Source organism: Lentinula edodes (assembly GCF_021015755.1).
Source record: "Lentinula edodes strain Le(Bin) 0899 ss11 chromosome Unknown C8R40scaffold_59, whole genome shotgun sequence".
NCBI lineage: Eukaryota > Fungi > Basidiomycota > Agaricomycetes > Agaricales > Omphalotaceae > Lentinula > Lentinula edodes.
The window spans coordinates 23,332-50,665 of NW_025764365.1; the positions used below are offsets into that span (position 1 = coordinate 23,332).

The 27,334-nt window shown below is 46.3% G+C and overlaps 13 protein-coding genes across 13 annotated transcripts; 10 read left to right on the forward strand and 3 right to left on the reverse strand.

Annotated features, from left to right (window-relative positions):
- Window positions 1-175: 175 nt before the first annotated feature.
- Window positions 176-1,447, forward strand: C8R40DRAFT_1131859 (signal recognition particle, SRP19 subunit). Its single transcript, XM_046229219.1, has 3 exons — window positions 176-534; window positions 619-866; window positions 932-1,447. The coding sequence occupies exons 1-3, from the start codon at window positions 269-271 to the stop codon at window positions 1,375-1,377; spliced, it is 960 nt and encodes a 319-aa protein (XP_046080169.1). The 5' UTR covers window positions 176-268; the 3' UTR covers window positions 1,378-1,447.
- A 242-nt stretch (window positions 1,448-1,689) lies between these two features.
- On the reverse strand, window positions 1,690-3,736 carry C8R40DRAFT_1060246 (Alpha/Beta hydrolase protein; the record flags this gene model as incomplete). Its single annotated transcript, XM_046225335.1, has 4 exons — window positions 1,690-3,082; window positions 3,136-3,237; window positions 3,291-3,473; window positions 3,531-3,736. 4 exons carry the CDS (start codon window positions 3,734-3,736, stop codon window positions 1,690-1,692), a joined length of 1,884 nt encoding a protein of 627 aa, XP_046080170.1.
- Window positions 3,737-5,678: 1,942 nt separating this feature from the next.
- Window positions 5,679-7,450, forward strand: C8R40DRAFT_1060213 (glycoside hydrolase; the record flags this gene model as incomplete). Its single annotated transcript, XM_046225332.1, has 7 exons — window positions 5,679-5,947; window positions 6,053-6,140; window positions 6,200-6,345; window positions 6,432-6,643; window positions 6,699-6,844; window positions 6,898-7,176; window positions 7,247-7,450. The coding sequence occupies 7 exons, from the start codon at window positions 5,679-5,681 to the stop codon at window positions 7,448-7,450; spliced, it is 1,344 nt and encodes a 447-aa protein (XP_046080171.1).
- Window positions 7,451-7,691: 241 nt separating this feature from the next.
- Window positions 7,692-8,561, forward strand: C8R40DRAFT_1060309 (bucentaur or craniofacial development-domain-containing protein; the record flags this gene model as incomplete). Its single annotated transcript, XM_046225342.1, has 3 exons — window positions 7,692-7,834; window positions 7,897-8,043; window positions 8,084-8,561. 3 exons carry the CDS (start codon window positions 7,692-7,694, stop codon window positions 8,559-8,561), a joined length of 768 nt encoding a protein of 255 aa, XP_046080172.1.
- Window positions 8,562-8,677: 116 nt separating this feature from the next.
- On the forward strand, window positions 8,678-10,196 carry C8R40DRAFT_754501 (uncharacterized protein). The gene is made up of 2 exons (XM_046236118.1): window positions 8,678-9,642; window positions 9,698-10,196. Exons 1-2 carry the CDS (start codon window positions 8,715-8,717, stop codon window positions 10,108-10,110), a joined length of 1,341 nt encoding a protein of 446 aa, XP_046080173.1. The 5' UTR covers window positions 8,678-8,714; the 3' UTR covers window positions 10,111-10,196.
- Window positions 9,956-11,373, forward strand: C8R40DRAFT_1217655 (oxidoreductase; the record flags this gene model as incomplete). The annotated part of the gene is made up of 6 exons (XM_046233241.1): window positions 9,956-10,585; window positions 10,637-10,719; window positions 10,774-10,969; window positions 11,020-11,086; window positions 11,147-11,246; window positions 11,295-11,373. Exons 1-6 carry the CDS (start codon window positions 10,283-10,285, stop codon window positions 11,371-11,373), a joined length of 828 nt encoding a protein of 275 aa, XP_046080174.1. The 5' UTR covers window positions 9,956-10,282.
- Window positions 11,374-11,611: 238 nt separating this feature from the next.
- Window positions 11,612-12,149, reverse strand: C8R40DRAFT_1074287 (transcription initiation factor IIA gamma subunit; the record flags this gene model as incomplete). Its single annotated transcript, XM_046226691.1, has 4 exons — window positions 11,612-11,770; window positions 11,851-11,910; window positions 11,970-12,057; window positions 12,112-12,149. The coding sequence occupies 4 exons, from the start codon at window positions 12,147-12,149 to the stop codon at window positions 11,612-11,614; spliced, it is 345 nt and encodes a 114-aa protein (XP_046080175.1).
- Window positions 12,150-12,348: 199 nt separating this feature from the next.
- C8R40DRAFT_1163681 (uncharacterized protein) lies at window positions 12,349-14,741 on the forward strand (the record flags this gene model as incomplete). The annotated part of the gene is made up of 7 exons (XM_046230395.1): window positions 12,349-12,351; window positions 12,407-12,584; window positions 12,637-12,708; window positions 12,758-12,966; window positions 13,019-14,171; window positions 14,247-14,296; window positions 14,346-14,741. The coding sequence occupies 7 exons, from the start codon at window positions 12,349-12,351 to the stop codon at window positions 14,739-14,741; spliced, it is 2,061 nt and encodes a 686-aa protein (XP_046080176.1).
- Window positions 14,742-14,805: 64 nt separating this feature from the next.
- C8R40DRAFT_754884 (uncharacterized protein) lies at window positions 14,806-16,305 on the reverse strand. The gene is made up of 3 exons (XM_046236120.1): window positions 16,129-16,305; window positions 15,311-16,074; window positions 14,806-15,258 (listed from the first exon to the last, which is right to left on the reverse strand). The coding sequence occupies exons 1-3, from the start codon at window positions 16,173-16,175 to the stop codon at window positions 14,870-14,872; spliced, it is 1,200 nt and encodes a 399-aa protein (XP_046080177.1). The 5' UTR covers window positions 16,176-16,305; the 3' UTR covers window positions 14,806-14,869.
- A 9-nt stretch (window positions 16,306-16,314) lies between these two features.
- On the forward strand, window positions 16,315-18,738 carry C8R40DRAFT_1131910 (MFS general substrate transporter). Its single transcript, XM_046229220.1, has 13 exons — window positions 16,315-16,537; window positions 16,597-16,615; window positions 16,678-16,719; window positions 16,771-16,858; window positions 16,912-17,055; window positions 17,116-17,136; window positions 17,192-17,250; window positions 17,299-17,383; window positions 17,432-18,045; window positions 18,103-18,129; window positions 18,180-18,254; window positions 18,307-18,425; window positions 18,479-18,738. Exons 1-13 carry the CDS (start codon window positions 16,388-16,390, stop codon window positions 18,659-18,661), a joined length of 1,626 nt encoding a protein of 541 aa, XP_046080178.1. The 5' UTR covers window positions 16,315-16,387; the 3' UTR covers window positions 18,662-18,738.
- C8R40DRAFT_1131926 (WD40-repeat-containing domain protein) lies at window positions 18,737-22,557 on the forward strand. Its single transcript, XM_046229221.1, has 13 exons — window positions 18,737-18,915; window positions 18,965-19,507; window positions 19,559-19,644; window positions 19,700-19,792; window positions 19,843-20,035; window positions 20,088-20,229; window positions 20,279-20,457; window positions 20,511-21,253; window positions 21,301-21,451; window positions 21,509-21,607; window positions 21,663-22,166; window positions 22,216-22,310; window positions 22,365-22,557. The coding sequence occupies exons 2-13, from the start codon at window positions 19,185-19,187 to the stop codon at window positions 22,439-22,441; spliced, it is 2,685 nt and encodes an 894-aa protein (XP_046080179.1). The 5' UTR covers window positions 18,737-18,915; window positions 18,965-19,184; the 3' UTR covers window positions 22,442-22,557.
- A 17-nt stretch (window positions 22,558-22,574) lies between these two features.
- On the forward strand, window positions 22,575-24,023 carry C8R40DRAFT_1131949 (uncharacterized protein). Its single transcript, XM_046229222.1, has 11 exons — window positions 22,575-22,691; window positions 22,745-22,773; window positions 22,829-22,969; window positions 23,017-23,057; window positions 23,107-23,199; window positions 23,263-23,309; window positions 23,364-23,374; window positions 23,426-23,528; window positions 23,592-23,695; window positions 23,745-23,811; window positions 23,871-24,023. The coding sequence occupies exons 1-11, from the start codon at window positions 22,668-22,670 to the stop codon at window positions 23,931-23,933; spliced, it is 723 nt and encodes a 240-aa protein (XP_046080180.1). The 5' UTR covers window positions 22,575-22,667; the 3' UTR covers window positions 23,934-24,023.
- A 449-nt stretch (window positions 24,024-24,472) lies between these two features.
- On the forward strand, window positions 24,473-27,040 carry C8R40DRAFT_754962 (uncharacterized protein). The gene is made up of 11 exons (XM_046236122.1): window positions 24,473-24,710; window positions 24,760-24,936; window positions 24,989-25,159; window positions 25,230-25,385; window positions 25,438-25,533; window positions 25,591-25,680; window positions 25,730-25,813; window positions 25,866-25,991; window positions 26,050-26,093; window positions 26,147-26,550; window positions 26,612-27,040. The coding sequence occupies exons 1-11, from the start codon at window positions 24,576-24,578 to the stop codon at window positions 26,941-26,943; spliced, it is 1,815 nt and encodes a 604-aa protein (XP_046080181.1). The 5' UTR covers window positions 24,473-24,575; the 3' UTR covers window positions 26,944-27,040.
- The last annotated feature ends 294 nt before the right edge of the window (window positions 27,041-27,334 follow it).

The following is a 27,334-nucleotide window of genomic DNA, read 5'->3' on the forward strand; positions in this document are numbered from 1 at the left end:
GGCAACCGTGAAGAAAAGAGTCCAAGATATTCTGTTGAAAGATTCATTGGCTAACCACAGAATATCACCTACTCCGCGCCTTACATGTATATCACCGTATTCGCTGCCAGCGTCGACAAAAGGCGCATCTGAAGACCATCAAAGTTAACCGTGGTGGTTGAAGAGAAAATCGTGGGATTCCGTGACACTGTCAATTCACTCTTCGGATTCCGCTTTCAAGTTCACCATCGGAACCGTTCTTCTATCAACCTCAATATTTCACTTGAATATGTCCAGAAAAGCAGTCCTGGTCGAAGATGAATTCGACGACGACACAGACCTTCCTTTACCTGCCCGTCCATTGCCCCATACCGGCGCAAAAGGTCCTGTGTTACAAGAAATCGCCTCGGATATCGATTCGGAGGATGATTTCGACTTGGATACTTCTCAACTTGCAGGTCCAGCGTCTCCACCCTCATCCCAACCTAAACTTCGACCGGAAGGCGCTAGCCAGCTGCCAAAGAACACTATCACAGATATCACGCCCTACAAGTCGTGAGTGTCGTTTTTACACTTTATCAACTTGTACAAGTTCATCTGATGTTTAACGTGTATCATCATCATCTTTTCTACGGCTAGATGGACGTGTATATATCCCATCTACATCGATGCAAAGCGTCCGTATGGGACAGGCCAGCGACGAGTCGAGAGGGCGAAGAGCATCTGGTGGCCGTTGAGCAAGGACATTGCTGAAGCAACGAACCGATTAGGTCTCGGTACACTGCATGAAGTGAACAAGGCTCATCCCCGAGACTGGGAAAATCCCGGTCGTGTGAGAGTGCAGTGGAAGAAGGAAGGCAGGTTGATGAATTCCGCAATAAAAACAAGTCGGTCTCAATATCCATAATCCCTTCCGAGATCTAACCTCACACAAATCTTGGTTCAATATCAGAAAAACAACTTCTGGAAATGATCAGCTTGCAAATTCAGCATATAAAGCCAGAAAATATCCCCCGTCCTCCGTATTCCACCTCTCCTGCTACCGGAAATGCCTCTTCTGCTCCTCCTACGAACACTGCGTCCACCTCTAACAAGGGCAAAGCACCTGCTACGACCAAATCCAAATCCCCGATAGCACCTCAGCCTAAACAGAACGGCAAGCAGATGGGTGGTAGGCGATTACCTGTCTCTCCGGAGCCTCTTCCGCCTTTGGCTTCGCGAGTATCACCGTATTCCCCTGCCTTGCCGACCGGAGTGCTTATTGATACTGTAAAGGCAGGGATGAATGCCACAGAGAACAACACTGGTACTTCAGGTACTCTTGGTGCTCCTAGTCCATTTGGTGCTTCCGGGGGTCCTCAGAAAGGTAAACGAAAGGTTGTAAGAGTCAGGGGATAGGGCGGGGATGTGGTATGTAAATACGAACCTGTTGTATGTCTACTCGTAACTGGAAAATTTCTGTTCAATTCTGTTTGTCATGAGTACAACATCTTCTGAGATTTGATTCGTACTACAACAACAAACATAATTACAATATGGAGAGTCCTACAAGCATGGTAACATACAGTGAGGGGATGGTGATAATATGAGATGCATGATGCGAATGCGAATGAATATGATTGAGAATCCAACAGAAATAAAAACATCAGCCCGAGAGAAAAATGCGATTCAAAATCCCGTGTATGAAATTGGAAGGAGGCTTAATACCACCTAACTCCGCAACGGCGGACCTCGACTGAGCTCCACGCCCATTTTATGTACAACCTGCATTCCCAGAGGTTCAAATGCCTTCTTCCACAATGTTCTCCTCCTCCTCCCCTCAAAAATCGACTCGGATCGTTCACCAGTCTCTCCTTCAGGTCCGAAAACAAAGACCTTATCTTCACTGAACGGCGCTTCCCCATACGCAAAAGAAATCCATTGCTCTTGCATGGTATCTCTCACACGAGAGTATGACCAAGACGCAACAGAAGGTATACCCCACCCATCGTCATCCGAACTCATGGCGTCGTCGTCACGCACAATCGGGGAATACTTGATATCCTCGTCGTCGTCTTCGAAAGCGAACGATTCAGGAAACATATCGGCCTCGGAGAAGCTGTCTTGCATTGAGGATCCAGCTATCGAGCGTGTGGAGGATTCTGGTAAGGGAACGTTATCGAAGAGGTACATGAGATCCGCTGCATGATGTGGGATGCAGTTCCATGGACCTTCTTGATCAAAGACATATCTCCACACTCCACCGCCTTCACGACGGGAGTTCTGGGCGAAACAGTCAGTCGGCCAAGCTATCCGCGCGTCGTTGACGAGCTCGAGTATATGCTCAGCAATTTCTTCGTCAGGCGTGTATGAAGAAATGTCGTATGTGTGGAATAGCGTATTGGTCTTGAACAGCGATTGGCAAACGGCTTTGATCCGACGTACAGCTGCTGCAGAAGTCCAATATGAGATGGGTGTGGACCATAGCATGGAATCGGAAGCACAGTCGCCAATAAGAAGGGGCTGGAAGACGGACGACCGAAGTCCTGGAGTAGAGGAAGACGAAGCAGAACCAATAGGCTTTGGCGTGTGAGAGTGGGATCGAAGGGCGGAAAGTGCTTTTGGAACGGTTAAATTCAGATTGTGATGATGGTTTTTATGGGCATCTTCAGGTGAGAGAAAATCTTTCCAATCATGTCGCAAAAAGACTCCATCGTCAACAACACGAACGGATCGACCGAATTTAATCAGTTGATCGGCATCGATTGCTCGAAGCTGGCTTATCGTTGAGAGGTGCATCGTTGACATCAAACGAGAGAGTTGGCATCCAGCTGCCGCGACGTCCGGTACATTGTATTCAAAGACTGCACTTTGCACGATCGCTCGATGAAACAATGGTCGAGTTTCATTCGAGGTAGAAAGGAGGTGACAAACGATATCAAATGCACCGCTGGATTCACCAAAGAGGGTAATATTTCCTGGATCACCACCGAAATCAGCAATGTAGCAGTGCAGCCATTCAAGAAGGGTGCGTTGGTCACGAAGGGCATAGTTGCCTACGCTCTCTTGGCCTTCCTCTCGAAGCTGGGGGCCAGCTGCAAATCCAAACAAGCCTAGACGAAAACTGGAATCGTACATATGAGCGTGGAAGATCTTGCAAAAAGATATTTTCCTTACTTGAAGGTAACCAGGATAACAGGTTTTCCAAGCAGAATGCTCTTGCCTACCAACGCACCCCCGTCGTAAACCCAGTTGGAGCCATGACCTCTGTCGTCTCCACTAAGATGAAAGTTTGAGTCACGATGACGGTCAGAAGAGATCTTTTTCCGTACCCATGCACCCAGACCATAACAGGTAAGCGCGACTGCGAGGTCAAACCTCCTGGACACGTAATGTTCAAATTCAAACACTCGAACTCGTTCTGCTTCAAGGCCTGTTCTGGGATATCATCTTCATTGAGACCAAACAAGGCTTCCTCGAAACTGCTCATGTTCTTGACTTGAGGACAGATAGGACTGAGACATTGTAGAGATCGTGAGTATTAGTCCAAAAAAAGCCCAAAAAGCCCTCACCCGTATTTGGAGGCATCGACCAACGGAGGATATGACGCGAACACCTTGGATTGCCGAAAACGGGCAGGGACTGAAGCATATTTGATACCACGGTACTGGTGTATAGGAGCATTCGGAGTGCATAGTGGGTGCTCTACACCGCGAAAGACGGTCTGCAGCACCATATGCTGGACTTCGGGTTCGAATACATTTGTAGTTACTGGCATATTGGAAGACCAGATCTGAGCGTCTGCAGGGCCACGTTGAAGATGAGATGGCAAAGAGCGCTGAGAGTAAGGTAATTCCCCGTGTTGAAAGCAAGATTGAGTTGTAAGAGAGAAAACGAGGAAGATTGACAACTGTTGCAAGCAAGGATTATAAGGGACCCGAGCTTATTGCGCATCGAATGATGGCAGAAACAAATATTACTGCACGGGGAGGAATGGGCTAGTTTTTCTGGTCTCTTGTACCAAAAAGGCATTCAAAAGCTTGATCGATACCCCACACGTGATGGAGTTCCGATACTGCGATGAAAAATGAATTGATCGAGAACGGAATCAAGATCTGTCATTTTGCGGTAGCGGTATCATCCGCAAGGTCAGCTCTCACGTAGAATGGAACTGGACACGACGAGAATGTACTAGAAAATAATCCCACTTGGCTTCCTCCGCCGTACGGACGTTTTCATGCGCGCATTGATGATACCTATTTGACGTAGCTGGAGTATACCAGATTATAGTTGATCCTACTAAACTCCAGTTTCGTTGATTACAAGAGCCGCCAGGCTAAGGCATACACTGTAAAATTCACCCTTCTACTGGATCGCGGGAATGAAAAAGGGCTGTTGTCGGCGAAATGCGATGAGAAGAATCCCTGAACACTTTCCTGGTGGTGAGCGATCTGCAAATAGAACAAACACATAAACAGATTTACCATCTTCGCGAAGCCATGGTCAACATCGAATCGCATGAATTTGTTCGGGTTTTCTAGGAGGTACTGGTATGTAAAGACTGCGAACGTATGCCACGCTATGCCACAGCCTTCATACAAGCGAAATTCATGGTGCTATCAGAGTAAAGACGTCAACTTGAATGACCCCAGACATTATGCTAGGCGAAAATATACATACCTTCTAGACGTAAAAAAAAACAACTCCAGGCTAACCATACATATAGTTCATGTTCCGGAATTCCGAAGAACATAGAAGCTCGATCTACGTTTGTTGTAAGGAGCGAGAGTGTGAGGATCAGAAATGAAATGAAGGCTCAAAATTTCTCGGCTTGGACTTTCTTAGACACCGGGTTAGTGTCGTAGGTCGCCGCAGCAGATGTAATAGTAGGATATGCTTGACATAACAACAACGAAATACAGGTGTCATTGTATGAAAACATGGATTCACAAAGACACATTCTTGAGTGATATTCCAAGCTCGAAATCAGCCAGCGCGCGCAGGATCGTCGTTGAAATACTCACTTCTGTTAGAGTCCGTCCCTGTCTTTTCAACGAGCGCTGCATGAAAAATTGCACAGAGAAGCAGCTGCACATTGAAGTAGCGGTAAGGGTTTCAAGGTCGCCACCGTGTTGCGATCGATATGATTATCGATTCGATAATTGGTTACTCATCATTTCCCACATGTCCAAGCAGTCTTATTCGCTCGTTTAGAGTCTTTGACCACTCTTTGGCCTCTTTCAATTTAGAGTCGTGACTGCTTCGTGGTCGAGTCCCATTAAACTTGATTCACGAGTTGTTGACGAGCGTATTTCTCTTTGTAAACTTTGAAGTGGGCTACTCAGGCTTTATCCACATAGTGGCTTCAGCACCATCTTGAATACTACCGTCGGACCTCGTCGGTGCGGCTTGTCCTGTCGGATATTCCCATCTACACAACTTATGTTCATAGAACGATGATCAACCAACTTGTGCCTCTCCTAATATAGCGAACAATGCCTCTATACTTTACCTTCATCATCCGCCTGGTGGTCGCCTCGTGCTTCAACTCAAGGTGGCCTCATGTCAAGACGACCAAACGACCAAGAATGGCTGATATCTCCCATATACACCTCATGATATTGCAAGAGAGCCAATACCAAGGATAGGCTGCATGTATACCTCATTTTTAGGACTATAAATCTTCAATTGTTAACACTTTATGTCCATTCACATCATTGATGCTTTCGTTTCTTTATTCCGCGTTACTGGCCCTTGCGCTCCCGCGCATCATCCTTGGCCAAGCAAAATGTGGCTTAGTTCCACCTAGAGATTCCACAACCCCAAATGCAAAATCGTCTACTGGTACAGGATCTGGATCTTCTAGCTCGAGCGATGGTGATTTTGCCGACGTTCTAGCCAATGGTTGGTATCCTGGATGGCTTGCAGACGACAACCCTCCTAGTAATATCTCTTGGAGTAAATATAACACCTTGACATTTGCATTTGCGTGAGTGCATCTTGTTTTCTGCTATCACGATCGGTATAGCTTACGTCGACTTGGGTTTGCTAATGTATCCTACCATGATGCCATTCTCGATCAACTCTGGATCAGCACTACAACTTCCGATGTGAATGTGGTGGCGTTAGACTCTATCAGCGAGCAGGCTCTGCCTCAGTTTGTGACTGAAGCCCAGGCACATGTAGGTCCTGTTCCTTTTAATCCCTTTGCACATACATCATCTCATGTTGATTCGTTCAGAATGTCAGCGCGATTTTGTCAATCGGTGGATGGTCAGGATCAATGTACTTCTCAAACGCCATGGCCACTTCGCAAAACCGAACTGCGTTCGTGGCAACTGTGTTAGATCTCGTCGAAAAATATGATGTAGATGGCATCGAATTCGAGTACGTGAAATGTCACAATCCGTTTTGTGGAGGTTTTGCATTGCTATCAGTTGACAAGCGTGTTCCATTCCTCATTGTGCTCGCAGTTGGGAATACCCCGGAAAACAAGGAATCGGGTGTAACACCGTCTCGTCATCGGACTCGGAAAATTTCCTCTCATTCCTGCAAGAACTGCGACAAGATCCTCAAGGAGCGCAGCTGATTCTGGCAGCTGCTGTATCTATAACACCGTGGATTGGATCGAGTGGCGAACCGATGTCCGATGTATCAGTCTTTGCGGAAGTCCTCGATCATATCAGTTAGTGTCGGTTCTCTTTCTGAAACATTAAACGGTGAGAACGATCCTGCTTTAGGTATCATGAACTATGATATTTGGGGCTCATGGTCTCCTACTGTTGGTCCCAATGCCCCATTAAATGACTCCTGTGCTCCGACCCAGGATGGATCTGCTGTGTCCGCGGTCAAGGCATGGACATCCGCTGGATTTCCTGCTGACCAGGTTTGCCCCATCTGTTTGTCGATATGCAACAAACTGAAGTCTTTTATAAAAAGATCTCACTTGGTTTGGCTGCGTACGGACATTCGTTCGATGTCAGTAACTCTAACGCACTCAACAGCTCGAAAGCGTTGCAACTGTACCCCGCATTTAATGCCGGGGACCAGCCTCATGGTGACAGCCAAGACGCACAAGCCGGTACGGACGAGTGCGGCAACTCCACGCCTGTTGGAGGCATCTTCAATTTCTGGGGATTGGTAGACGGCGGTTTTCTCACAACGGCTGGTACCGCAGCAAGTGGTATCGACTATACATTTGACAACTGCAGTCAGACAGTGCGTTTGTGATTTTGAGTACTGGTGACTTCCATCGAGGATCTGACCAGAGTCGGGTCTTCATTTACAGCCTTTTGTGTATAATCCTACCTCCGATGTGATGGTTTCTTTCGATGACGCAACATCATTTGCCGCGAAAGGAGAATTCATCAATAGCATGGGCTTGAAAGGGTTCTCGGTATGGCATATATTGGGTGATTATAATGATATTTTGTTGGATGCTGTCAGTAGTGCGATGGGTATAGAATCGGTATGCACTAGTAGTTCCTCATGATAAACCCTCCCCCCCCACCTTCCCTTGTTTGCACTTATATGTATTTACTAAAACCTGGATTCAGGTGTAAAATAACTTATCCTGAATAAATATAGTCCTAAACTCGAACCAGAACTTCATATTGTAAATGCCTTGTTTACCTTTTACTGACCATGGTCTGATGTGCATGCAACAGCTGTGCAACATTAGTAACTTTAGCGCCTCTTAGCTAGCGCTCACTCCTCTTTCTGTTTCTCCCATCATGCTAAATTCCGATTCTGAAGATGAAGAATACGTACCTGATGAGAAAGCCGATAAATCCTCTACGTCGTCCGACTCCGAACCAGAGGCCAAACGTCCTCGAACAGAACTTCCAGAACCAGAGGACCCCGAAACCCAGCAACGGTAAAGGCTAGTACATTGACCTGACTATCCGGGGTATCTGATGCCCATATCTGTTCTTTCAGCAAACGACAACAGTTATGGAAAGCTTTTAAAGAATCCGTGACATCCGGTAAAGATGCGGTGGATTCCCAGGCGACAAGAGAGAAACAGAATATAGTACGAGTGGAGAAAAGATATATTTTTGCTGGAAAAGAGATAAGGCGAGCTGTGTCGCCTCATACTTCTTGGGTCTTTCTAACATTTCATCAGAGAAGTAGCCGAAGTTCCAGCCGACTCCGATGAAGCAAAAAAATGGCCAAGAATATCTCCGGAACTAACCTCCGCATCAATTTCTTCTCCTGCGAATGACTCTGCCTCTGATACAATCGAAACTACACTCATAACCTCCGCCACTACTTCCGGCGCGTCATCCTCATTTACTCAAACATCTCAAAAGCCTTCTGGTCCCAAACGAGGCCCTCGGAGGTCAAAAATCACATTAGGAGAAATCCCAGGAACCCTGCGATCGGCGCGCCCAACAAAACTTACGACGCTGGAAAAGTCTGCTATGGATTGGCGTTCACATGTATCTGAGCAGGACAACAATGATCTAAAAGATGAGCTCGAAGCAAATCGGAAGCAGGGCGGCGGCGGATATTTAGAGAAGGTCGAGTTTCTGGAAAGGGTTAGCGAACGGAGAGAAAGTCTTTTAGATTCAAGCAAGAGTGGCAAACGGCGGAGGGGATGACTTTGTCCATGTATTTACTTCATAACTCGATAGTAAACTGGTATTTATGTTTGTATCTATGGATAGCATTGAATTGTTTATTATGGGAGCTTCGCATGTAGCCGGAGTCCGGACCCGAAAGTATACTGGTTCCGCGGCTTCTTCCTTGTGGCTATGCACAATCGCAAAGCTGCTTCCGCTACCCAACTTCACAGTCAGAGAGAGTTTTCCAAGATGGCGACTTCCTTCCAATACCCAACCACTTCCTTGAGCAAGGAGCTCACACAACTCATTCCAATCGAAATTTACGAATATATAATCTCTTTCCTAGATCATTCGCCTACTTCGAAGAGCTGCAGTTTAACGTGCAGATCATGGCTTCAAGCGAGTTGGAAACGTCTCTTCGCAGGAACCATTCTGATGGTTCATCGAGAGAATATCGATGACCTCTTGGAGATTGTGGAACGAGATGTTCATTTTGTGACGATCATCCGTTTCGTACGAGGGCTGTACCTCGAACAAGGAGGTTCACTTCGATTACCAACATGGTCGGACTCAGAAGAAAGGGACAAATACAAAGAGGCCTTTCAATTTGATAAATACCTACCTCTTCTTGTCGGGTTCAAATCCGTGCGTATGCTGAAGCTTGGCTGGATTCGTGGGGATACAGGCCCACCTACCGCATTATCTCTCCAGAACAATTTCGGTGTAGGAGTTACTGCATTGGAGCTTAACTCTGTTATCCTGTCTTCCCCTTTACAATTCTTCGAGATATTACACGCCCTTCCTCAACTGACTAGCCTCATGCTGGTTGGATTAAAATTTAATAGCGGGCGACCTAGCGAGGATGCCCGTGAGGCCCCGGGTATGACGCTAGTCGACACTCCCAAGCCTCCACGACTACAGGAGTTGTATTGTAATGTCACAGAGGACATTGCAGATTTTATTTTCTCGTGGTTTGCGTTCCACGGGCCTATTCCAATCGAGACAGTTGCGGTGGGATTATTCAACGGGTCAACCAACAGCAAGGTGTCTCGATTCTTGTTTGAGAGTGGTTCCACAATTGATACTGTGAAGATCTGGGATGCATATTCGCAAGACGGTGCGTTCCGTTTTTGAGCTCATAGATTGGCCCCATGCCCATACAATTCATTTAGATTTTGATTTATCACCTTGCGTAAGGATGCGCACGTTGAGGATGGGATGGATCCATCTTTCTTCCTCTTCCCCTCCTGGCTCGGAAACATTTGTAACTGACGTCCTCAAGACAGTCAGCTCTCCATATCTAGAAGAGATAACAGTGGTATTACAAATTCTGGTGTCAAATTCACCGGGCGTGGAGAGTGACCTGGGTGCCTTTGACTGGAGAGGTTTGATGTCTGTTCTCCAGCAGCCGCATTTTAGAAACCTTCGCAAATTCTGTCTCTCTGTTTCAAGTCATACTAGGGTGGTCAAACAAGCTTTGATGAAGCACATAAACCCTGTGATAGCTTCGGGGAAGTTGCCTTTTAACCCGGATGTATTTCACGTAGTAGCGTGGTCTCGAACCGAGTTTAGAGGTCACTGGTGATTAAATAATGACTGTCCTCGTACTATTAGTAGTTAAGTACTACATAGAAATGAGGTCCATGACATCATATTGAGCGCAATATATAAGAAGGTTGGTTGAGCGTCGTCTTCCTACCACACTCCCCAATCGCAGCACTGAACATCAAAAAAAATAATCCCAAAGTTCGAACAAAATGACCATCGCATTAGTCGTTGGCGCTTCTCGTGGGCTCGGATTAGAGCTTGCAAAGATATTGCATGACAGGAACTTCCAAGTCTTCGCCACTTCTAGATCGCCTGCTGCCCATATTCGCAAAGAGTTGGGACCTGATTTCCCCCAAGATATCAACATCATCCCAAACATTGACCTGACACAAAGAAATGCTGGAGAGCGAATCGTGAGTTATCTCAAAGGAGATCTGGGACTCGGTGTCGGCCTGGAAGAGACGAGAAAGCTAGACTTGGTCATAATGAATGCGGGAGTGTTCAAAGCAGATGTAAGCCCTTATTGGTAAGTGTTACATATGCAGCTTGTGCTGAGTTGGTAGACTCTGGAAAATCCAAACTGGGAAGACCTTCTCGAAATGCACAAAGTAGTGTCTATTGCTCCGCTAATGGTCGCAAGTAATTTGTGTGTTAAGCTATTCTGTCGGAAAAGGGCCGACTGATGTTTCCTTGCTCACAGATACAACTCTTCCCTTTTCGCTACCCCCTCAAAGTTCGTTATCATCACCTCCGAAGGCGGATCCATCGCACTCAGGACTAGACAAGAAGGAGGCGGCAACTACGGACACCATTCGAGTAAGGCCGCAGCGAACATGGTCGGGAAGCTCTTATCGAACGACCTATACGATAAGCAGGTCACGGTTGGCTTGATTCATGTGAGTGCTTACAACTATCCACGGAATAGGTTTGATCATGTCGGAGTTAGCCGGGATTCATGAAGACTGATATGACGAAAGGTGTAGGATACGACGAGTTCTATGACTCTGGTGGAGGTAAGATAGATGCCTTTTCATGAATCGGCGACTGGTGCGCATAATGATTTTCGTACGCAGCTGTAGAACCGTCTGAAGCGGCCGAAACAACAGTTGAATTCATAATGAAAAAGCTATCGCACGATTTGTCGGGAACATTCTATGCTCCCAGAGGTCCAAGGTGAGCGTCGTCAACTTTATGAATACGACTTGGCCGACGTGTCTACAGAGATATTGGACAAGCAGAGCGCGTTTTGATTCCGGTTATGGGGAAGGAATTACCTACGCCGTTGCCTTTGCCGTGGTGATGCAAGTCAAAAGAAGATTACATGTATATAGCAGCAGTAAAGGAATCAGGATACGATACACACCTTATTTTACGACTCGGCAAGGGATTGCAACTCGAGTCGTGTTTTGAGACTGAGATTCTAAGCTACGAACGAAGGACGTGGAATCAATTATGTACAATTTGAATACTTACAATTTAATATGTAGTGGTCGCGACTCGCTACATGATTGAGCGTGCATCTCCAGTGCATACACAACTCATCGCCTATTACCACTCTCGATAGCCTCCCCGTTTTTGCAAGCAATGATCTTTATCTTCGGTGCATTGACGAGTTCGTTGCTTTCCATTTTGAAGGAGGCATCCTTAACGATAAACGTCCATACGTCGTCACAGAGACGATATGTGTGTAAATGACCCTAGATGGCGAGACCGGTGAAAAGAGAGATGTAAATGGAAAGATGAGAGAATGACCAAGTTGCATTTTATAAGCACACACCTTTAAAGTAGTTTTATTCTTGACCTGTTTGACCATAGTGTCCGCCAAGGACTTGTCAAACTGTTGAATGTCATACAAGCATTCATTGAGACTCCAATAGTGCCAAAGGGTATAGTTACCTGTTGTAGAACTTTCATCGCTAATTGGGGGGTAATCGAGCCACTAGTGATGAGCTCGTCCAGCGAGTCCGTCAAGGCCATTCCAATGCTGTTAGTGAAGTATATATGACCAGAGCTGGGCAAATGAAACAAAAAAGCGTACGAGGATCCACGATAAAACTCGTAATAAGCAGACGCCATGATGGGGCTCGGAGAAGATGTATGGGGTGAGTCACACTATGTGACTCACGGACCTGCTCCGGACTTTCGTTCTTCGTTGACCTTGTCGATGTAATCGCCAGTCTCATCTTTACTTCTGCTTCGATTCCTATCTTGCTTTTTGCTTGCATCTTTCATCCTTATCTTTATTATATTTTAATCCTTCACTTGTGATTTCACCATGGTAATTCTCTATTTCGAAAATCTTTTTATCCACTGATTTCTCATCTGTTCCTCAGCCAACCTGTACTGATTGTGGAGGGACTGTTATCGAGTATGATGCTGCTGCTGGGAATGGCTTTTGTGTGCGATGCGGAACCGTGGTTGAAGAAAACACTATTGTCAACGAGGTCGCTTTCGGAGAGACCTCATCGGGAGCTGCTATGGTCCAAGGATCATATGTAGCCCAGGGTTCCAGTGTGTATATCGCCATTGAAGTTTTAACTCTCTTTGATTGACATATCTGCAGGTCACGCAAGGATGAATGGACCGTTTGGCAACAGAGGAAGTAATGAATCAAGAGAACAGACTATTGCTAATGGTATATTTGTACCCTGTATTATTTTATTAAGCTCTTATGCGTTTGATAGCTACGAGGAAAATCCAAAACATAGCCGGAGTCTTGCGTTTATCGGAACAAGTATGCTTAGCTGCAACACGGCTCTATACTCTTGCAGTCGAACATAAATTTACTAAAGGCCGCAAGAGCATGAACGTCGTCGCCGTCTGTCTTTACGTTTCCTGTCGGCAAAAGGAGACCAGGAATTACATGCTCATTGATTTTTCGGATATCCTTCAGGTGCGAACCCTCCTTTGATACCTTGCGATCATATAGTTTACTCCAGTTTTAGGTAAATGTTTTCGAGCTCGGACACACCTACCTTCAACTCGTGCAAACTCTTAATCTTCGCCTCCCTCTGGTCGATCCATCGCACTACATCTCCCGTTTCGCTGCCTTACTTGAGTTCGGTGAAGAAACTCACCGTGTCGCAACAGATGCCATTCGACTTGTGCAGCGGTTTGACCGAGATTGGATGACTCGTGGTCGACGTCCCGCCGGAATATGTGGCGCTGCCCTTCTCCTTGCCGCACGTATGAATAATTTCCGGCGATCGGTCGAGGAGATCGTTCAAGTGGTCAAGATAGCAGACAGCACACTCAAGAAGCGGCTTGATGAATTCAAAAACACGCCCAGTGGTGCGTTAACATTGGCAGACTTTCGGACTGTCTGGTTGGAGGATGAGATGGACCCACCTGCATATACAAAAGGGAAGGAGAAGGAGGAAGCGGAAAGACTAGCAGCGGAGCAGGGAGTACTAGAGATCGAGCCAACGTCTAAAAATAAAAGGCAAAAGAAGGACAAAGAGAAGAAGAAGAAGAAGAGAAAACGTAAACGTAAACGTGGAGATGGTGACGACGAAGAGGCAACGGATGAAGATGTCGATGCGGAAGGGGACTCAGATGGCGAGCCTATCGCTCCCATGCCACCAAATTTGCGACAACCCATCGACCTATCACTGATGAATGAAGGGATACTAGCTGGTGTGCAAAATTTGGAAGAGCCCCCCCTATTTCTTCCTGAACTCACTATGGATCAAACCCCCGATCCAATTATCGACCCTGCGCTACTGTCGCAACCTGTCCCCTCATCCTCCCTCTCAAACTTTCCCTCCTCCGTTGATTCACACTGGCCACCACAATCCTCGTCCTCGATTGATCCCACGTTGATGGCACCTCCTATGGATCCTTTTGAAGTAGCTGTCTCTTCTGCACTGGCAGAAGAAGTTTCGGCATTCCTTGACAATAATCAAGGGAGCTTGCTCTCGAATGCTCTTGATGACGCAGAGCAACAGCGCCTGGCGCAAATAAATTCCAACGTTGATGATCAGTTGCTAGGGCTAGATGAGGATGAGCTGAACAGGTTCTTGTTAACAGACGAAGAGGTCAAAATTAAGGAGAGGGTCTGGGTTGAGTTGAACAAAGATTATTTGGAGGCACTTGCAGGTTAGTAGTATCTCCATCTTCATTCGAGAGGTGAACTATTTTGCTGAACGGTTTGTTTCACGTATCATTCAACAGCTAAAGGTGACCAATCTTCTTCGAAAGAATTGAAGGCCCGCAAAGTTCGTGTCCCGCCCATGGAACTTCTTCAATTCTTCAATTTGATTTGTTTCGTAGCGCCGGAAAACACACAATAACAAACCGCGTGATACATCCACCCCTCATGGTGCAACACCTGCAGAATCTGTGCGGAACCTGATCCAGAAAAATCCAAGATACAGCAAAAGGATCAATTATGATGCATTGAAGGACCTCTTCGTCGACTCCAATGTCCATTCACCCGATCATGGTCCTGATTTTGGACCTGCCGGTGTGGGCGAGGCTTCAATGGACTTTGACGACGTCGGTCTGTATACATTGGATGATAAAGACGACAAGGACGATGCAGATCTCATTGTTATCGAGGAAGATGGAATATTAGGCGTGTCCCCGGCTCATCCACGCGAGGAACATGATGGAGACGGAGAGGCAGAGGTGGGAGGATGGGAGGATGTATATGAACAAGAAGTATAACATTATAGTCAAAGACCTTCTCTGACTTCGGAGAATAGTATTATGGTCTGAAGTATATCGTAGGCATATGTACTTGTCTTCGCTCGAAATCTGATTACATGTAAGTCGTTAATCAGTGCCTCTTTCACCTAACCCCAAGCCCTGATTCTGACGACGGGAACAAGTAAAGGATGTTCCTCCCAAATACGCTTCTTTATGACTCTTCTGACAATTTCGACATGTTTGGAGGAAGCAAAGAATCTGAACCTGAATAGACTGTTGAACAAGGGTTGTTCGATAACGGAGGCTAACCCATCCCAGTCCAACTGTTCGTACTCTTCCTGTGTCATGTGCCCATTGGGTCGTAGCCAAATATTTACTTCCTTAAGTTGTTTGGCAGAGATGGTTTGCAATATTTTGATCAAGGGGATAAAACACTCTGTTGGAGGCACTCCCAAATTGAGAGCATTAGACCTGGATCTGAACTGCACGCTGATTCCCAATGTAGACAGCATTACACAAGGAGACAAAGTGAAATCTAACAAAAGCTGAGATCCCATTCCAGTTTAGTCAAAACTTCAAAAACATACCGTCTGGTAAATTTATGTCGGCACTACCAATCGTAAGTTCTTCAACAGAGGGGCCAACGTCGCGAAGGTATTTTGATACAGCAGCGTTCGACAACTCATGGATTAAAGTCACATTGAGCTTTCGGATGGACACAGCGCCACGAAGCGTGAGCCATGAAAAGAGAAAGATCGTTTCGTCTTGGGGTAAATTGCAAACCAGCTCGGTCAAAGTCGTAGGTACAGGCGGAGTATGTGGTGGCAATAACGTATGCAACGAGTCGTGGGTGCATTGCACTTCACTTAGGCTATCAATCGCCACACCGCCTAAAACTAAACCCGAGAGCGAAGGAAAGGAGCTCAGAATGTCGAGGAATTGTTCCGCTGAAGCCAAAACGACGGAATGGATCTCAAGGACAGAGACTCCTGCAAAATTATGTCGAAGGGCGGCAATAGTGGGAGGACCTATATCCCGACGAATTCCTCCGAGTCTGAGACTCTTCACAGACACAAGGCCAACAAGACGCTGGAGATAATCGTCAAATTGAAATGTTTTGGGATTCCGTGGGCCAGTGGATCGGTAGAGAAGCCAAGATTCGCCTTGTTCGATATGGAGAGAGCGAATGAAACGAATGATGGTGACAGACAGACAGTCTAGTTCAATAAATTCCAAGAAAGACTCGAAGTTGGTGCGGTCTACGACAATTCTACGCTGAGAGAAGAGATTCCTCCAGCTCGCCCGCAGCCATGCTCTGCAAGTTAGGCTACAATTCTTCAAAGTAGATGTGCTGTCCACGTGAGATATGATATATTCGTGAATCTCGATAGGAATAGAATCTGACAGTTTTTGGGAGAGCGGCTTCACATCCATAGAATAGCGACTTGACATTTCTGCTTTTGGCCACTAGTGATTGGTCGTTCAGTGTTGGAGTAGGTCTGGAGTCTAGACAAGAAGTCAGGCGCCCAGAAGCGGAAGCAATGCGGATCGTCTGTGCCCGAGCCGGCGGCAAATGATGAAGAGTGATTGCAGATCTTTGCAGATTCTCAGGCGCGTTATGTGTTATCTCTTCGTGCTCTCTCCTTTACAGCTATTTACCCACCATGACGATCGATGAAACTGCATCTCTGCTTTCTGTTGAGACGAGCAGTAATAATGACGGGTGTAGAGCACTTTCTAACTACGGTACCATTCCTCACACAGAGCAGGATGAGGATCATATCGCAACTTCCCAGAGGTCTTTGCTTGCTATCGTATGTATCTTTTTGAGGGTGTGGGGCCAGAAACTCGTTTCTTATTAACCGACTTCTAGGTTCTTCCAATGGCACTCGGTATACGCGTCTTGGGCTCTTCAACGAGCACGTATTCACATCCTGGCCATTGGTATTTGTAGGGATATTTCTGGTAGCAATGGATTCAACGATCGTCGTGGCTTGTGAGTCTCTGCAACACTCTTTCTGCTCGATAAGCTCAATATGTCTGCCAGCATACGCCTCTATTGGCAATGAACTGAAGCAGCTATCGAAAGTCAGCTGGATCGCCACTGGTTATATGCTCACTCTCACCAGCTTCCAGTGCGTTCTGTTTGAGTTTTTTGGCAAAGCCTTTGATCTTTGAAACGTTGTAGACCTCTTTATGGAAAACTCAGCGATATTTTTGGTCGTAAAAGCTGTCTGCTTCTGGCTTATATCATATTTGCTTTGGGTTCCTTACTCTGTGGACTTTCTCGAACCATGGACCAGTTGATTTGGGCACGAGCTTTGGCTGGAATGTGCGTCACGAACTACCTCCCGTCATTGTTCTTATCTGGCTGATGGTTCTCATGAATCAGTGGGGGTGGTGGAATGTCCACGTGAGTCGACGACCGTCTGGCTAATGGAGGCAACATCTACTTAAAATCGGCGCAGGGTGGTAAGCATCATTTTGTCCGATATTGTTCCCTTGCGCTCCAGAGGAGTTTGGCAAGGTATGCCATACTCTCTGGATGTTACATTGCGTATCTAACTCCATTCAGGTGTTATCAACATTGTCTTTGCGTCAGGCTCATCTGTAGGAGCACCCTTAGGAGGGTTTCTTGCTGATACTATCGGTTGGCGATGGTATTCTTATTTTTATTGTATAAATTATTCCTACCCACGTTTTCACAGGGCATTCTTGATTCAATTTCCCGCAGTGATATTGGCGGTTATATCTGTCTCTCTTGCTCTGAACCTTCCAGCTATTGAGAAAACAGACTTTAGAGCAAAGATCAAGCGCGTCGATTTCGCGGGCGCAGCTTCTCTTGTCACTTGCATATTTTTCCTCCTATTCGGTCTAGACAACGGAGGGAATGTATCATGGACCGATAGAGCGACAGTGGGATCCCTGCTCGCGTCCACCGTCTTGTTCATTCTTTTTGGCGCTATTGAAATGGAATGGGCAAAGGAGCCTTTCGCCCCCAAACGAATTGTCCTCAACAGATCGTTGATCGCAAGCTACCTTGTCAATTTCTTCAGTATCGCCTCCAATCTCTCTATGCTCTTTCACGTTTCCTTGTATCTTCAGGCTGTAGAGGGGTTGTCTCCCTCACGAGTCGGATTTTGGCTCGTACCTGGAATAATCGGCGGTGTCACCGGAAGTCTTGGGTCTGGGTTGATAATGAAGGCAACAGGAAAGTATTACTGGTTAACTGTGTTGGAGTATATTCTTTTGGTTGGCGGGTCCATCACAACAGTGCTAAGTGCCGGAGTCGCGATACATTCTGCCATCGTTATCTCAATTGGTAATTACCTCTGTCAATCGATTAAAATTTCAGTGTCCGAACCGCTTTTCCTTCTAGGGCTTGTTGTTTCTGGCCTCGGGAATGGTGCGTTGAGCTTCGAAGCTCTGTACTCTATTTTTGAACTGCTTGGAAAGGTGGAGGAATAACAACTAGCCTAATCTCTTTAATATCGAATGCCGGTCAGAAAGATCAGGCGATAGCCACTGCTGGTGCGTTCATGAAATCCCTGTTAATGAAGCGTGTTAACTCAATTGTCCCAAGTTTCTTACCTTTTTCGCTCCTTGGGATCTGTGGTGGGGCTTTCCGTTGGTAGCACCATTCTTCAAGACGTTCTTCGCTCAATCCTGCAGCAACGGCTTACCGGACAAGATATCAACGAAGTATGTTATTCTCGTACTAGAAGTCATTCCCCAATGACAAGATACTCCTTTAGATCGTGAGACGTGTACGAGAGTCGCTTGACTATCTCAATGAGCTCGATCAGAGCACGAGAACGATCGTTCTTGGTGCGTACGAGGACGCAATACAAAAAACAATGTGGTTCAGCTTCTCTATGGGTGTCTGTGCTTTTGTGGCCTCCTTATTTATTAACGAGGTGCCCTTGAACAGGCGGTGATATTATTGAACTTCTTACGACGTATTGATATCACGGATTGTATCGAATAGCCCAAAATTTACATTTGCGAGTTAAGGTCAAAGAAAATCAGATTAAGATGCGGTTGCGGGATCTGTGCTAGGTACAGTCAATGGCGAGTCCTCATAGGCCTCATCAGTCAGATCTGGCTTGAGATTAAGATTTGGAAAGAAAAAAGTTTTTATCTCAGTATTTAAGCTCAGCGACGTTCCCTGGGCGCAATAAATCCAATTGGTCTGAGAAGGTCGAGTGAAAGTGCTTTGCATAATTCTTTGGACTCCTCACCTGTCTATTCCTTAGTCACGTGGGACAGAGGAAAGAAAAAAATCGTTCCCTCTTGGGAAGTCTGGATTGGACGAGGGTCTACCGTCCACTCGAGGATAAGTATAGTCGAATAACTAGCCTAAGGGCGATACGAAAGCGAAAGACAGGGATTATTGAAGTGTATTTCAAAGGCGTCCCGGCATTTTGATGCCGCTGGGGTGCCGCTAACACTTACCTGTTCATGCATTTCACTAAGCCCTCCTGGGTCGCTCATATCGACACGTCCGCAAAAGCTGATTCCACGAAGAGACTCTCCATATTCTCTGTGCACGTTCATCCAGACGGGTCAAGGATTGCCACAGGCGGACTAGACGCTAAAGTCCGAATATGGAGCACAAAACCCATTCTGAATCCTGCTTCAGAAAAGAGCAATCGGCCACCCAAGTCTTTGTGCACACTGACAATGCATACAGGCCCCGTGCTCACTGTCCGCTGGGCTCATTCTGGTCGGTGGCTTGCAAGTGGAAGTGACGATGAGATTGTGATGATTTGGGACTTGGATCCGTGAGTTTCCAGACTACTTGTGGAAAAGGAAATGGCTAACTATCAACTCAGTAACGCGAGAGGCAAGGCCTGGGGCTCAGATGAAGTCAACGTTGAAGGATGGAAACCTATGAAACGTTTGCCGGGCCATGAAAGTGGTGTGTATATCGGTGTAGTTGGCGTCTTTGGCAGTCTCGAAATTGTTCTCACTAGATGTCACGGACGTTGCATGGGCTCCAGAAGATAGGTATCTTGCCTCCGTTGGTCTGGATTCCAAAGTTCTGATTTGGTGCGGATACACTTTAGGTGCGCATTATTTCAGATTTCTGCACAATGTATCCATGACCGCTTTACAGAGCGTCTGCATAAGCTCGATCAACACCAAGGATTCGTCAAGGGCGTATGTTGGGATCCAGTTGGGGAATTTCTTGCTACTCAGTCTGATGACAGGTCTGTCAAAATTTGGCGCACTAGCGATTGGTCCCTAGAAGCAGAGGTCAAAAAACCCTTCGAAGATTCCCCTGGTAGCACCTTCTTCCGACGACTCAGGTATTGCTCTAATTCACCGTTGTCGTTGTCATCTTAACATTTGAATTTTCAGCTGGTCTCCAGATGGTGCACATATCACTGCCTCGAATGCCACGAACAACAAGGGTTTTGTCTTCATCGCTGCTGTCATTACTCGCGGGACATGGACATCAGATATTAGTCTGGTTGGACACGAGAATACAGTTGAAGTCGCAGTATGTTCCATTCTCTCAACCGTTTATTCTCCAATATTCACCATTGCAGGCATATAATCCTCATATCTTCTTAAGAAACCCCTCAGCTCCCGTCGCAACCTCAAATATCTGCTCTGTCGTTGCATTGGGTGCAGACGACCGATCTATTTCCGTGTGGCAGACAAAATCTGCCCGACCTCTCATCGTCGCGAAGGAGGTTTTTGATAGGCAGATAATGGATCTGAGCTGGTGAGCTATTGCACGGTTCTCACTGATCTCGTCTCACACTTCCGTTATTTCAGGTCTTGGGATGGTATGACATTGTACGCTGCGTCGTCTGATGGTACCATCGCTGTATTTGACTTCGAACAAGATGAACTGGAAGGAATAGCTCCGCATTCTGTTCAAGAGCAATACCTTTCCAAATTCGGTTTCACCCCGCCTCCACTTCCTGAGGGTTATTCCCACGTAATTGCCTCTTCACACAACGCCACTGTCTCTGAAGTTCGTTCACAGTCGGCGGCATTTGATACTGCGACTATCGGTGGCGAGGTAGTGAACGTATTGGTTGCGAAAAGGAATAACAAGAAGAAACGAGCCGGATTGACGACCATGTCATCCGTACCATCTGCTGGTGCAGGACCTTCGTCTTATAGTAACAAACGAGCTTCCTTCCTTCCTGACTCGGATGCGAAATTGGGCAAGCCTGTGTCACCACTCGTCCGCGAATCATCCTTCCCAGCACCGGATGAGCAACCATTCGATACACATCCGGACTGGCACTCTCATGGCGATGTCAATATGGCACCCAGTGATGCATTCGATAGCGGATCAATGAGGAAGAAAGATGAGGTTTCACGTCCTATGTATAAGACGTTAGGTGGAAACCGTCAGAGGGAAATGGTCCTTGTCAAAGAAATCAACGATTACGTATCCGTTGGTGGTTCACTGGGACTCAGCTTGCCTGTTCCTGCTACTTTGACGCGGATTACTGCGGAGCTCGATGGTACTCATATATTTGAAGGTCTAAATCCCGAAGATGGAGGTGAGTATTCTACCCGGGCCGATATTCATTGTTCTGAGCATTTTCAGGTGCTACCTCGGTGCATTTCTTCAAGGGCAAGCAAACACTTTGGCTGGATTATCTGTCGTCACCGGTCATCGCAGTACATGCCACGCCACATTTTTGTGTTGCCGCCATGTCGGATGGTTCGCTCAATGTGTATTCGCCCTCAGGAAGAAGGTATTTCTAGGTTTGACATGTACGACCGCGTTCGAGACTCAGTCGCTTTTCTCCAAGATTAATGCCAACTTTGAATCTGGGTCTTTCTTGCTCCATTCTGGATGGTTCCAAAAACTGTCTATTGGTTATAACACAAGCCGGTGTTCTGCATTTGTGGTATGAACGGTTAATCTACTCCCCTGACCTCGAATTGACAATCGGGTTTTTTTAGGAATGTCTCAAAGGGTATCGCCTTCTTTCCTCCTGTGTCCGTTGCACCTCTAATATCGTCACCAAACGACACCATTGTCTCTGCCCTCGTGCGACCAAATGGCACCCCAATTGTCAACTGCTCAAATGGAACTGTCTACTCTTATGACGCCGCCCTATTCACTTGGGTCAAGATCAGTGATCGATGGTGGTCGGAAGGTTCAGACGTGTGGCAAGGACGACAAAGGTCCCAGTCACAAGTTGCTAATCGTGGGATAGTTGCCTTTGTTGAGGGGAGCCTCAGTGGTCCGCCCAGCGAGGCCTCTGCAGAGACCCCCCGGCCAGAATGGTGGAATACGGCTTTGACTTTAGGCCATCTGGAAACACGATTGCATGCTGCGAGATTGCTTGATAGCCCCGTTGAATATAAACAGTACCTCACGCTTTATGCAAAGAAGATTGCGGACGAAGGTTTCAGAGCCAAAGCAGAAGAACTTATAAAGGATCTTTCTGGTCCTATATATTGGTGAGTATCCCTTTACACTGTGTACGATATAATGTTCAACTTCAAACAGGCGTCCCGGAGAGGAGAGGGACATGGGCTGGTTACCAACTGTCGTCGGATTGGTCAAACGTGATCTGTTGAAGGACGTTGTCCTTGCTCAATTTGGTGTGTTTTCTTTGACCGAATAAATCCCATTCTCACCTATATGATTGGCCACAGCCAAAAGTAGGACGCTTCAGAAACTGGGGCAGGATTGGCAGGATCTTTTAAAAACGATGGCTTCTGAGGGAATGTAAATTATATGCGCTGTCGGGATTATGTATTAACTTTGCCTGTAAATTTCGCGTTGTACATATGTTACTTGTTAGTATCAAAAACTTGAACGCGTTGCGTAACGCGACGAACACGTGCTTATACGTCATTTACCGTTTGCGACGTTCCACAATCTGACCACCTTCACTCACTCGTACTTACACAAGTACACTCACCTACGATTGACCTGTAACGATTGCCAGGGACAACATGTCGGAAACTGTTATACGAGAAGTACGTCAAACTTCAACATATAACGCACCCCCTGACGCTTGCAAAAACTCCAGGTCGTTAAAGACGTCTGGATTTTCTCTCGGTATTCATTCAGGCCTATCTGTTTCCGGATTGAAGCGGACTGACCCTTCATCTAGTCCTTTTGCACGCTTTGGTATATTTCCAGTTGGTGGAAGGTCTACGGCCGTGAAGATGCGAAACGGCAATCTTTGGGTCCTGGCTTCGACACCGTTGGATACTGAGACCAAGGCAAAATTGGAAGAACTCGGGCCTGTGAAGTCAGTTTCATCTTCCTTCGCGTCACTCTGTTTCTGTAATTTCCTAGGTTTATCATTGGCGCGGATGCTGTTCATCACTTGTTCCTCAGTAAATTGCGGTTTGCTTTTTCCGTGGAGATTTATCGACGAGGAAACAGGTGATTTTAAGAAAGCCTACCCTGAAGCCAAAATTATTGCCCCGAAGGCCGCAATAGAAAGAGTCCAAGATAAGACCTTGAAATTTGACGGTGGTGAGCTCCATCCGCACCGTCTTCTAAATTACATGATGCATTTTATCTGAATCTTTGTGGCAGCATGGGGCTCCGATCCAGAAGATGCTCGATACGGCTTTGAAGAAGATGTAAAGTTATCGGAGCTCTACTATATGCTTATATTGACCAGTTAATGATTTTAGGTCCAGCACTGGTCTGTATGCGCAAAAACCTTTTCTTTTCGTCTTCTGAGTTAGCTTTGCAGTTATTTCTCTGGGTTTAGCAACAAGGACGTTGCGTTCTTTCATCCTGCTTCAAAGACAATGATCCAAGCAGATCTGCTTTTCAATCTTCCTCCGACTGAACAGGTTTGCATTCGGAAAGAAAGTAGCTATATTTGATGCTGACGTGAGCGCCCTCTCCCTCTCTAGTACTCAAAGTCCAAATCCTCGGGACACGTACCACTTGTAGGGAATTTCGGCCCATTTTCTTGGTTCCATTCAAAGTTTGCCTCTGCAATGGGCGAAGATAAGGAGTGAGCATCCTTTTGAGCCAAAGTATTAATATTCATCCAGTCTTCTCAGGGCAATGCAACGACATGTGAAGACCGTCGCCAGTTGGGATTTTGAGAGGATTATACCTTGTCATGGAGTATGTAAGGTACCCTCATCAATGAGAACCCCTACTCACAACGCCATGTTATTTGCCAGGACGTTATCGAAGCTGGAGCTAAGGATGCTTGGAGGGCTGCGTATAAAGCTTACCTGAATTAAGATGCGGCTACAACGGAAGGAAAGTCTTCAACTACCTGTTTTATGTATTGGATGGCTGTATGGAAATCGACACTATTTTATTCTTGGTCAAGATTGTGATGATCTCCTGGCTAAGCCAGATTGCGAACCAAGATCCAGGAGACTTTGTATCCCTCGATTCCAGATAAGTGGGTGACGATGCCTTCATATACATATGTCCTCCTTGGAATATCTGTTCTCTGCCCTTCGAGAATACCTTCTAATCTGAAAATCATTGTCAGATCTCAGCCGGGATCGTCAAAGGATGATGTTGGGCCCACACAATGCCTTGAGGCCCGCGTAATGCTTCCGCTCGCGCGTTCATTTAACTTTGAATGTGTACTCGGTGAATGCTACATACACAGTGTAATATACTACATGTAAGTATGGAAGGTTGTTCGACCAAGAGTTCGGATGGCGAGTCATTTCCTTTTACAGAACAATCTGAAAAACCATTGACAACGTCGTACAGGGTCCTAACGGGAATTTCCAGGCCATCGTACGAAACATACATTTTTCCTCTCTCGTTACGCACGGCCAAAAACAGGGGAAGGCTGAAGGATATATGGCTAGAACCTAGATAAAAAGGCTGGTCAACTTGGCTCCTCTTTTTCTCCACCGATCATGTTTCCCTGTTCTATCTGCAAGAAACATTTTGACACTTTCAGAGCACTCAAAGAGCACGCTCGAACATCTCGCAGTCACCACCCCTGTGGATATTGCGAACGTATATTTCGCAATTCGTACACCCTTGGTCGGGTCAGTACCATTATATTCAATAAAATAACTTGATTGACCTCTACCTCAGCATATTGACGCCAAACACTCTAAGAAGGAGGGGGAGACAAAATCGTATACTTGTCGCCCTTGCAATAGGAGCTTTGCGTTGCAGTCTAGTTTGGTCGAACACTATCGGGGCTCCGAAGCACATCCAACCTGTCCCAAATGCGGTAAAGGGTTTGAGAATCGACGGTCCTTTGATGAGGTTGGCCAACGAGTTATTTGCTTCTCTGGGTGTTGCTAATAGACGCTCCTAGCATCAACAACAGCGGGGTCCTTGCAACATTCAGACAGCTCAAGTTTTTTGTAGCTCATGCGATATGAAAATTCAGAAGGATGATATATTCCAGCATTATTTGGAGTCGCCGAGTCACCCCACCTGTCATCAATGTAGGGTTGGTTTTGTAGATGATTGGGACTTTGAGCAGGTGTGTTTCTAGAACAGCTTTTCAGCGTCATGGCCCTCCATTAAGCTTGCTGTGTTACACGCGAATGTAGCACTGTTTACGCCTTCATGATCTTACCAGGTGCAAGCAGTGTGGACGACAGTATGAAAACGTGGCAGAGCTCCAGCAACATTATCTCACCTCAATAAGACATCCAACGTGTCCAGCATGCGAAATCGGGTTCGAAACTGAGAAAAGGCAGCAGGCGGTAAATCACAGTCGACAATACCTCGTTTACTCCTTTGCTGATGAACGAAAAGCATATCCAAACTATCCATTTCCATTCTGATCCTGTGAATGGAGAGACTGACGTTCAACTTTCGCATGTCTCCCGGGTACCCTCTCCGGTATATATCGTAAGCCGCAGCTGAAGATCGATTACGGCTCCTTTTCTGACTACTCTCGTTGTTTAGAGTCAGCCAAGCTCTCCTTATCGAAGTGTAATCAGCCGCTCTGTACCGATCATCGAAAATGAGGACACGCTTTCAACTTGGACTTCATGTGTAGGTGTGCGTGTATATTACAGACCATGGATCATGATCTCTGTGATAGGTTTTTCCCGATGATGAACCACCTTCCGTGAAGCCTGGTCTTTCAAACTCTGGCCCCTCTGATATCACGACGCCCAAAGCAAAGGTCAGTGTTTTGTGCACAAAATTGGACACCTACCTTGCTCAGTTTATTTCAGCAGTGGTTACGGCACTCTGTTGAAGAAGTCAGTACGAACGAACAGTCTTCATTATTTAGTCCTATCGCTATTAGTGTCACATCGACTGCTAGCGGTAACGGCTCTTCAAAAAACGATAATGTGACTGTAAATATTTTGTTTTCCATGATACTTGAGCGGCGGTTCACATTCTGAATAATTCTAGTCTGATGACCTTCGGCCCTATTGGACTCTCAATCCCCCATCGCCGTGCGTTTTACCATTTCCTTGCCTAATAATTTCTTATCCTCGTTTTTTCACAGACCTGCGGGTGCTCTTTCGTCTCCAGAAGTTCAATCACCTCTTGAACTCGACCCTCTTCCGACGATCTCTCCTACCCCATCTACTCCGATATCACTGTCGACCATTGCGCCCGCCCGCCAGGTCCCTTGGTCCCAGTGGGGCGGCTCTGTCGGGAAGGCGGTATCGCGGCCTTCCCTACCCCGAATTGCAACCAGACTACACAAAGCACCTATTGAATCAGTGAAGTCTTCTATTTCGACGTCACTGGCTCGGGATCTTGTGCTTCTTGGGTTTGATAAGGGAAATAATTCTCTCTTGAACACGCAGGCCCCCGACCTTTCGTCTCCTGCTCTAATGAACGATTTATCGTGGAAATTCAATGCCTCGATGGATCTGAGACCCAATGGCGCACATCCTGAGACTGGTAAGTTAATACATAGATGATCATCCCGCTCTCGAATACTCAGAGATGTTCTGCTGAACAGGAAATGATCAACGGTATTCTGTCCGACCGACTTACCAAAAAGCTGTGACTAGACCGTCTTCCAATTCGTCTTCTACTTCGACTTTGAACTCTGGTCCTTACTCGCGCAGCAGTACAATTGAATCACCTCTCTCCGCCTCGACTGTTGCTGCAGTCTCTCTTCATTGTCGTCTGTGCATGAGGGACCCCTGCATTGATCCTACTGCGACGATGTGTGGACACATTTTCTGTGGAAACTGCATCACAGAATCTGTGATTGTTTCTCCGAGATGCCCAGTATGCGAGCATGCGTTACTGCTCTACTGTTTGTTTAGACTCGATCTTTCACCTTGAGTCACGTCGGTCAGAATTATAGTTGATAAATGCATCTCTTACATATCTTCGAAGTTTCTTGTATACATGAAAATAACATTTACTTGCCATTCTTAAACGTGCAGGCGTATCATCACTCGGGAAGGGCACGGTTGATTTTTCAATTTTGATAATTTGTTGCCGGTTTATTGCCGGTCCGCCGGATATTTGATATCAGCTTTCTCGCACCATACCTTGAGTTTCAATGATTTTATGCATGCAGTAGGAGCATTTTTGTGGCCTTCAAACTCTTAAGTAGATACACTGTCATCTTTTGCCTTCTAGTTACCTCAGGGATGATAAATATCCCCCTTTGAGTATTCATGTCTCCACTCAATTTATCTCAATTTACAATTTTGAAGGAATTCATGCC

What these genes read in the sequence shown, in the direction of transcription:
- C8R40DRAFT_1131910 (XM_046229220.1), top strand. Translation starts at nt 16,388, where the DNA reads ATGACGATCGATGAAACTGCATCTCTGCTTTCTGTTGAGACGAGCAGT. An exon ending in CTCCAGAGGAGTTTGGCAAG is followed by an intron (nt 17,251 to 17,298) that starts GTATGCCATACT and finishes AACTCCATTCAG; the next exon opens with GTGTTATCAACATTGTCTTT. An exon ending in CCGGACAAGATATCAACGAA is followed by an intron (nt 18,426 to 18,478) that starts GTATGTTATTCT and finishes ATACTCCTTTAG; the next exon opens with ATCGTGAGACGTGTACGAGA.
- C8R40DRAFT_754962 (XM_046236122.1), top strand. Translation starts at nt 24,576, where the DNA reads ATGTTTCCCTGTTCTATCTGCAAGAAACATTTTGACACTTTCAGAGCA. An exon ending in ATCGACGGTCCTTTGATGAG is followed by an intron (nt 24,937 to 24,988) that starts GTTGGCCAACGA and finishes AGACGCTCCTAG; the next exon opens with CATCAACAACAGCGGGGTCC. An exon ending in CTGAGAAAAGGCAGCAGGCG is followed by an intron (nt 25,386 to 25,437) that starts GTAAATCACAGT and finishes ATGAACGAAAAG; the next exon opens with CATATCCAAACTATCCATTT.
- C8R40DRAFT_754884 (XM_046236120.1), bottom strand. Translation starts at nt 16,175, where the DNA reads ATGTCAAGTCGCTATTCTATGGATGTGAAGCCGCTCTCCCAAAAACT. An exon ending in AAGCCGCTCTCCCAAAAACT is followed by an intron (nt 16,075 to 16,128) that starts GTCAGATTCTAT and finishes TCACGTGGACAG; the next exon opens with CACATCTACTTTGAAGAATT. An exon ending in CGACATAAATTTACCAGACG is followed by an intron (nt 15,259 to 15,310) that starts GTATGTTTTTGA and finishes AGCTTTTGTTAG; the next exon opens with ATTTCACTTTGTCTCCTTGT.
- C8R40DRAFT_1131926 (XM_046229221.1), top strand. Translation starts at nt 19,185, where the DNA reads ATGCATTTCACTAAGCCCTCCTGGGTCGCTCATATCGACACGTCCGCA. An exon ending in TTGGTGCGGATACACTTTAG is followed by an intron (nt 19,793 to 19,842) that starts GTGCGCATTATT and finishes ACCGCTTTACAG; the next exon opens with AGCGTCTGCATAAGCTCGAT. An exon ending in CGTTGTCCTTGCTCAATTTG is followed by an intron (nt 22,311 to 22,364) that starts GTGTGTTTTCTT and finishes GATTGGCCACAG; the next exon opens with CCAAAAGTAGGACGCTTCAG.
- C8R40DRAFT_754501 (XM_046236118.1), top strand. Translation starts at nt 8,715, where the DNA reads ATGCACAATCGCAAAGCTGCTTCCGCTACCCAACTTCACAGTCAGAGA. An exon ending in GGATGCATATTCGCAAGACG is followed by an intron (nt 9,643 to 9,697) that starts GTGCGTTCCGTT and finishes CAATTCATTTAG; the next exon opens with ATTTTGATTTATCACCTTGC.
- C8R40DRAFT_1131949 (XM_046229222.1), top strand. Translation starts at nt 22,668, where the DNA reads ATGTCGGAAACTGTTATACGAGAA. An exon ending in GACGTCTGGATTTTCTCTCG is followed by an intron (nt 22,774 to 22,828) that starts GTATTCATTCAG and finishes CCCTTCATCTAG; the next exon opens with TCCTTTTGCACGCTTTGGTA. An exon ending in GCAATGGGCGAAGATAAGGA is followed by an intron (nt 23,696 to 23,744) that starts GTGAGCATCCTT and finishes CAGTCTTCTCAG; the next exon opens with GGCAATGCAACGACATGTGA.
- C8R40DRAFT_1131859 (XM_046229219.1), top strand. Translation starts at nt 269, where the DNA reads ATGTCCAGAAAAGCAGTCCTGGTCGAAGATGAATTCGACGACGACACA. An exon ending in GATATCACGCCCTACAAGTC is followed by an intron (nt 535 to 618) that starts GTGAGTGTCGTT and finishes TTCTACGGCTAG; the next exon opens with ATGGACGTGTATATATCCCA. An exon ending in GAATTCCGCAATAAAAACAA is followed by an intron (nt 867 to 931) that starts GTCGGTCTCAAT and finishes GTTCAATATCAG; the next exon opens with AAAAACAACTTCTGGAAATG.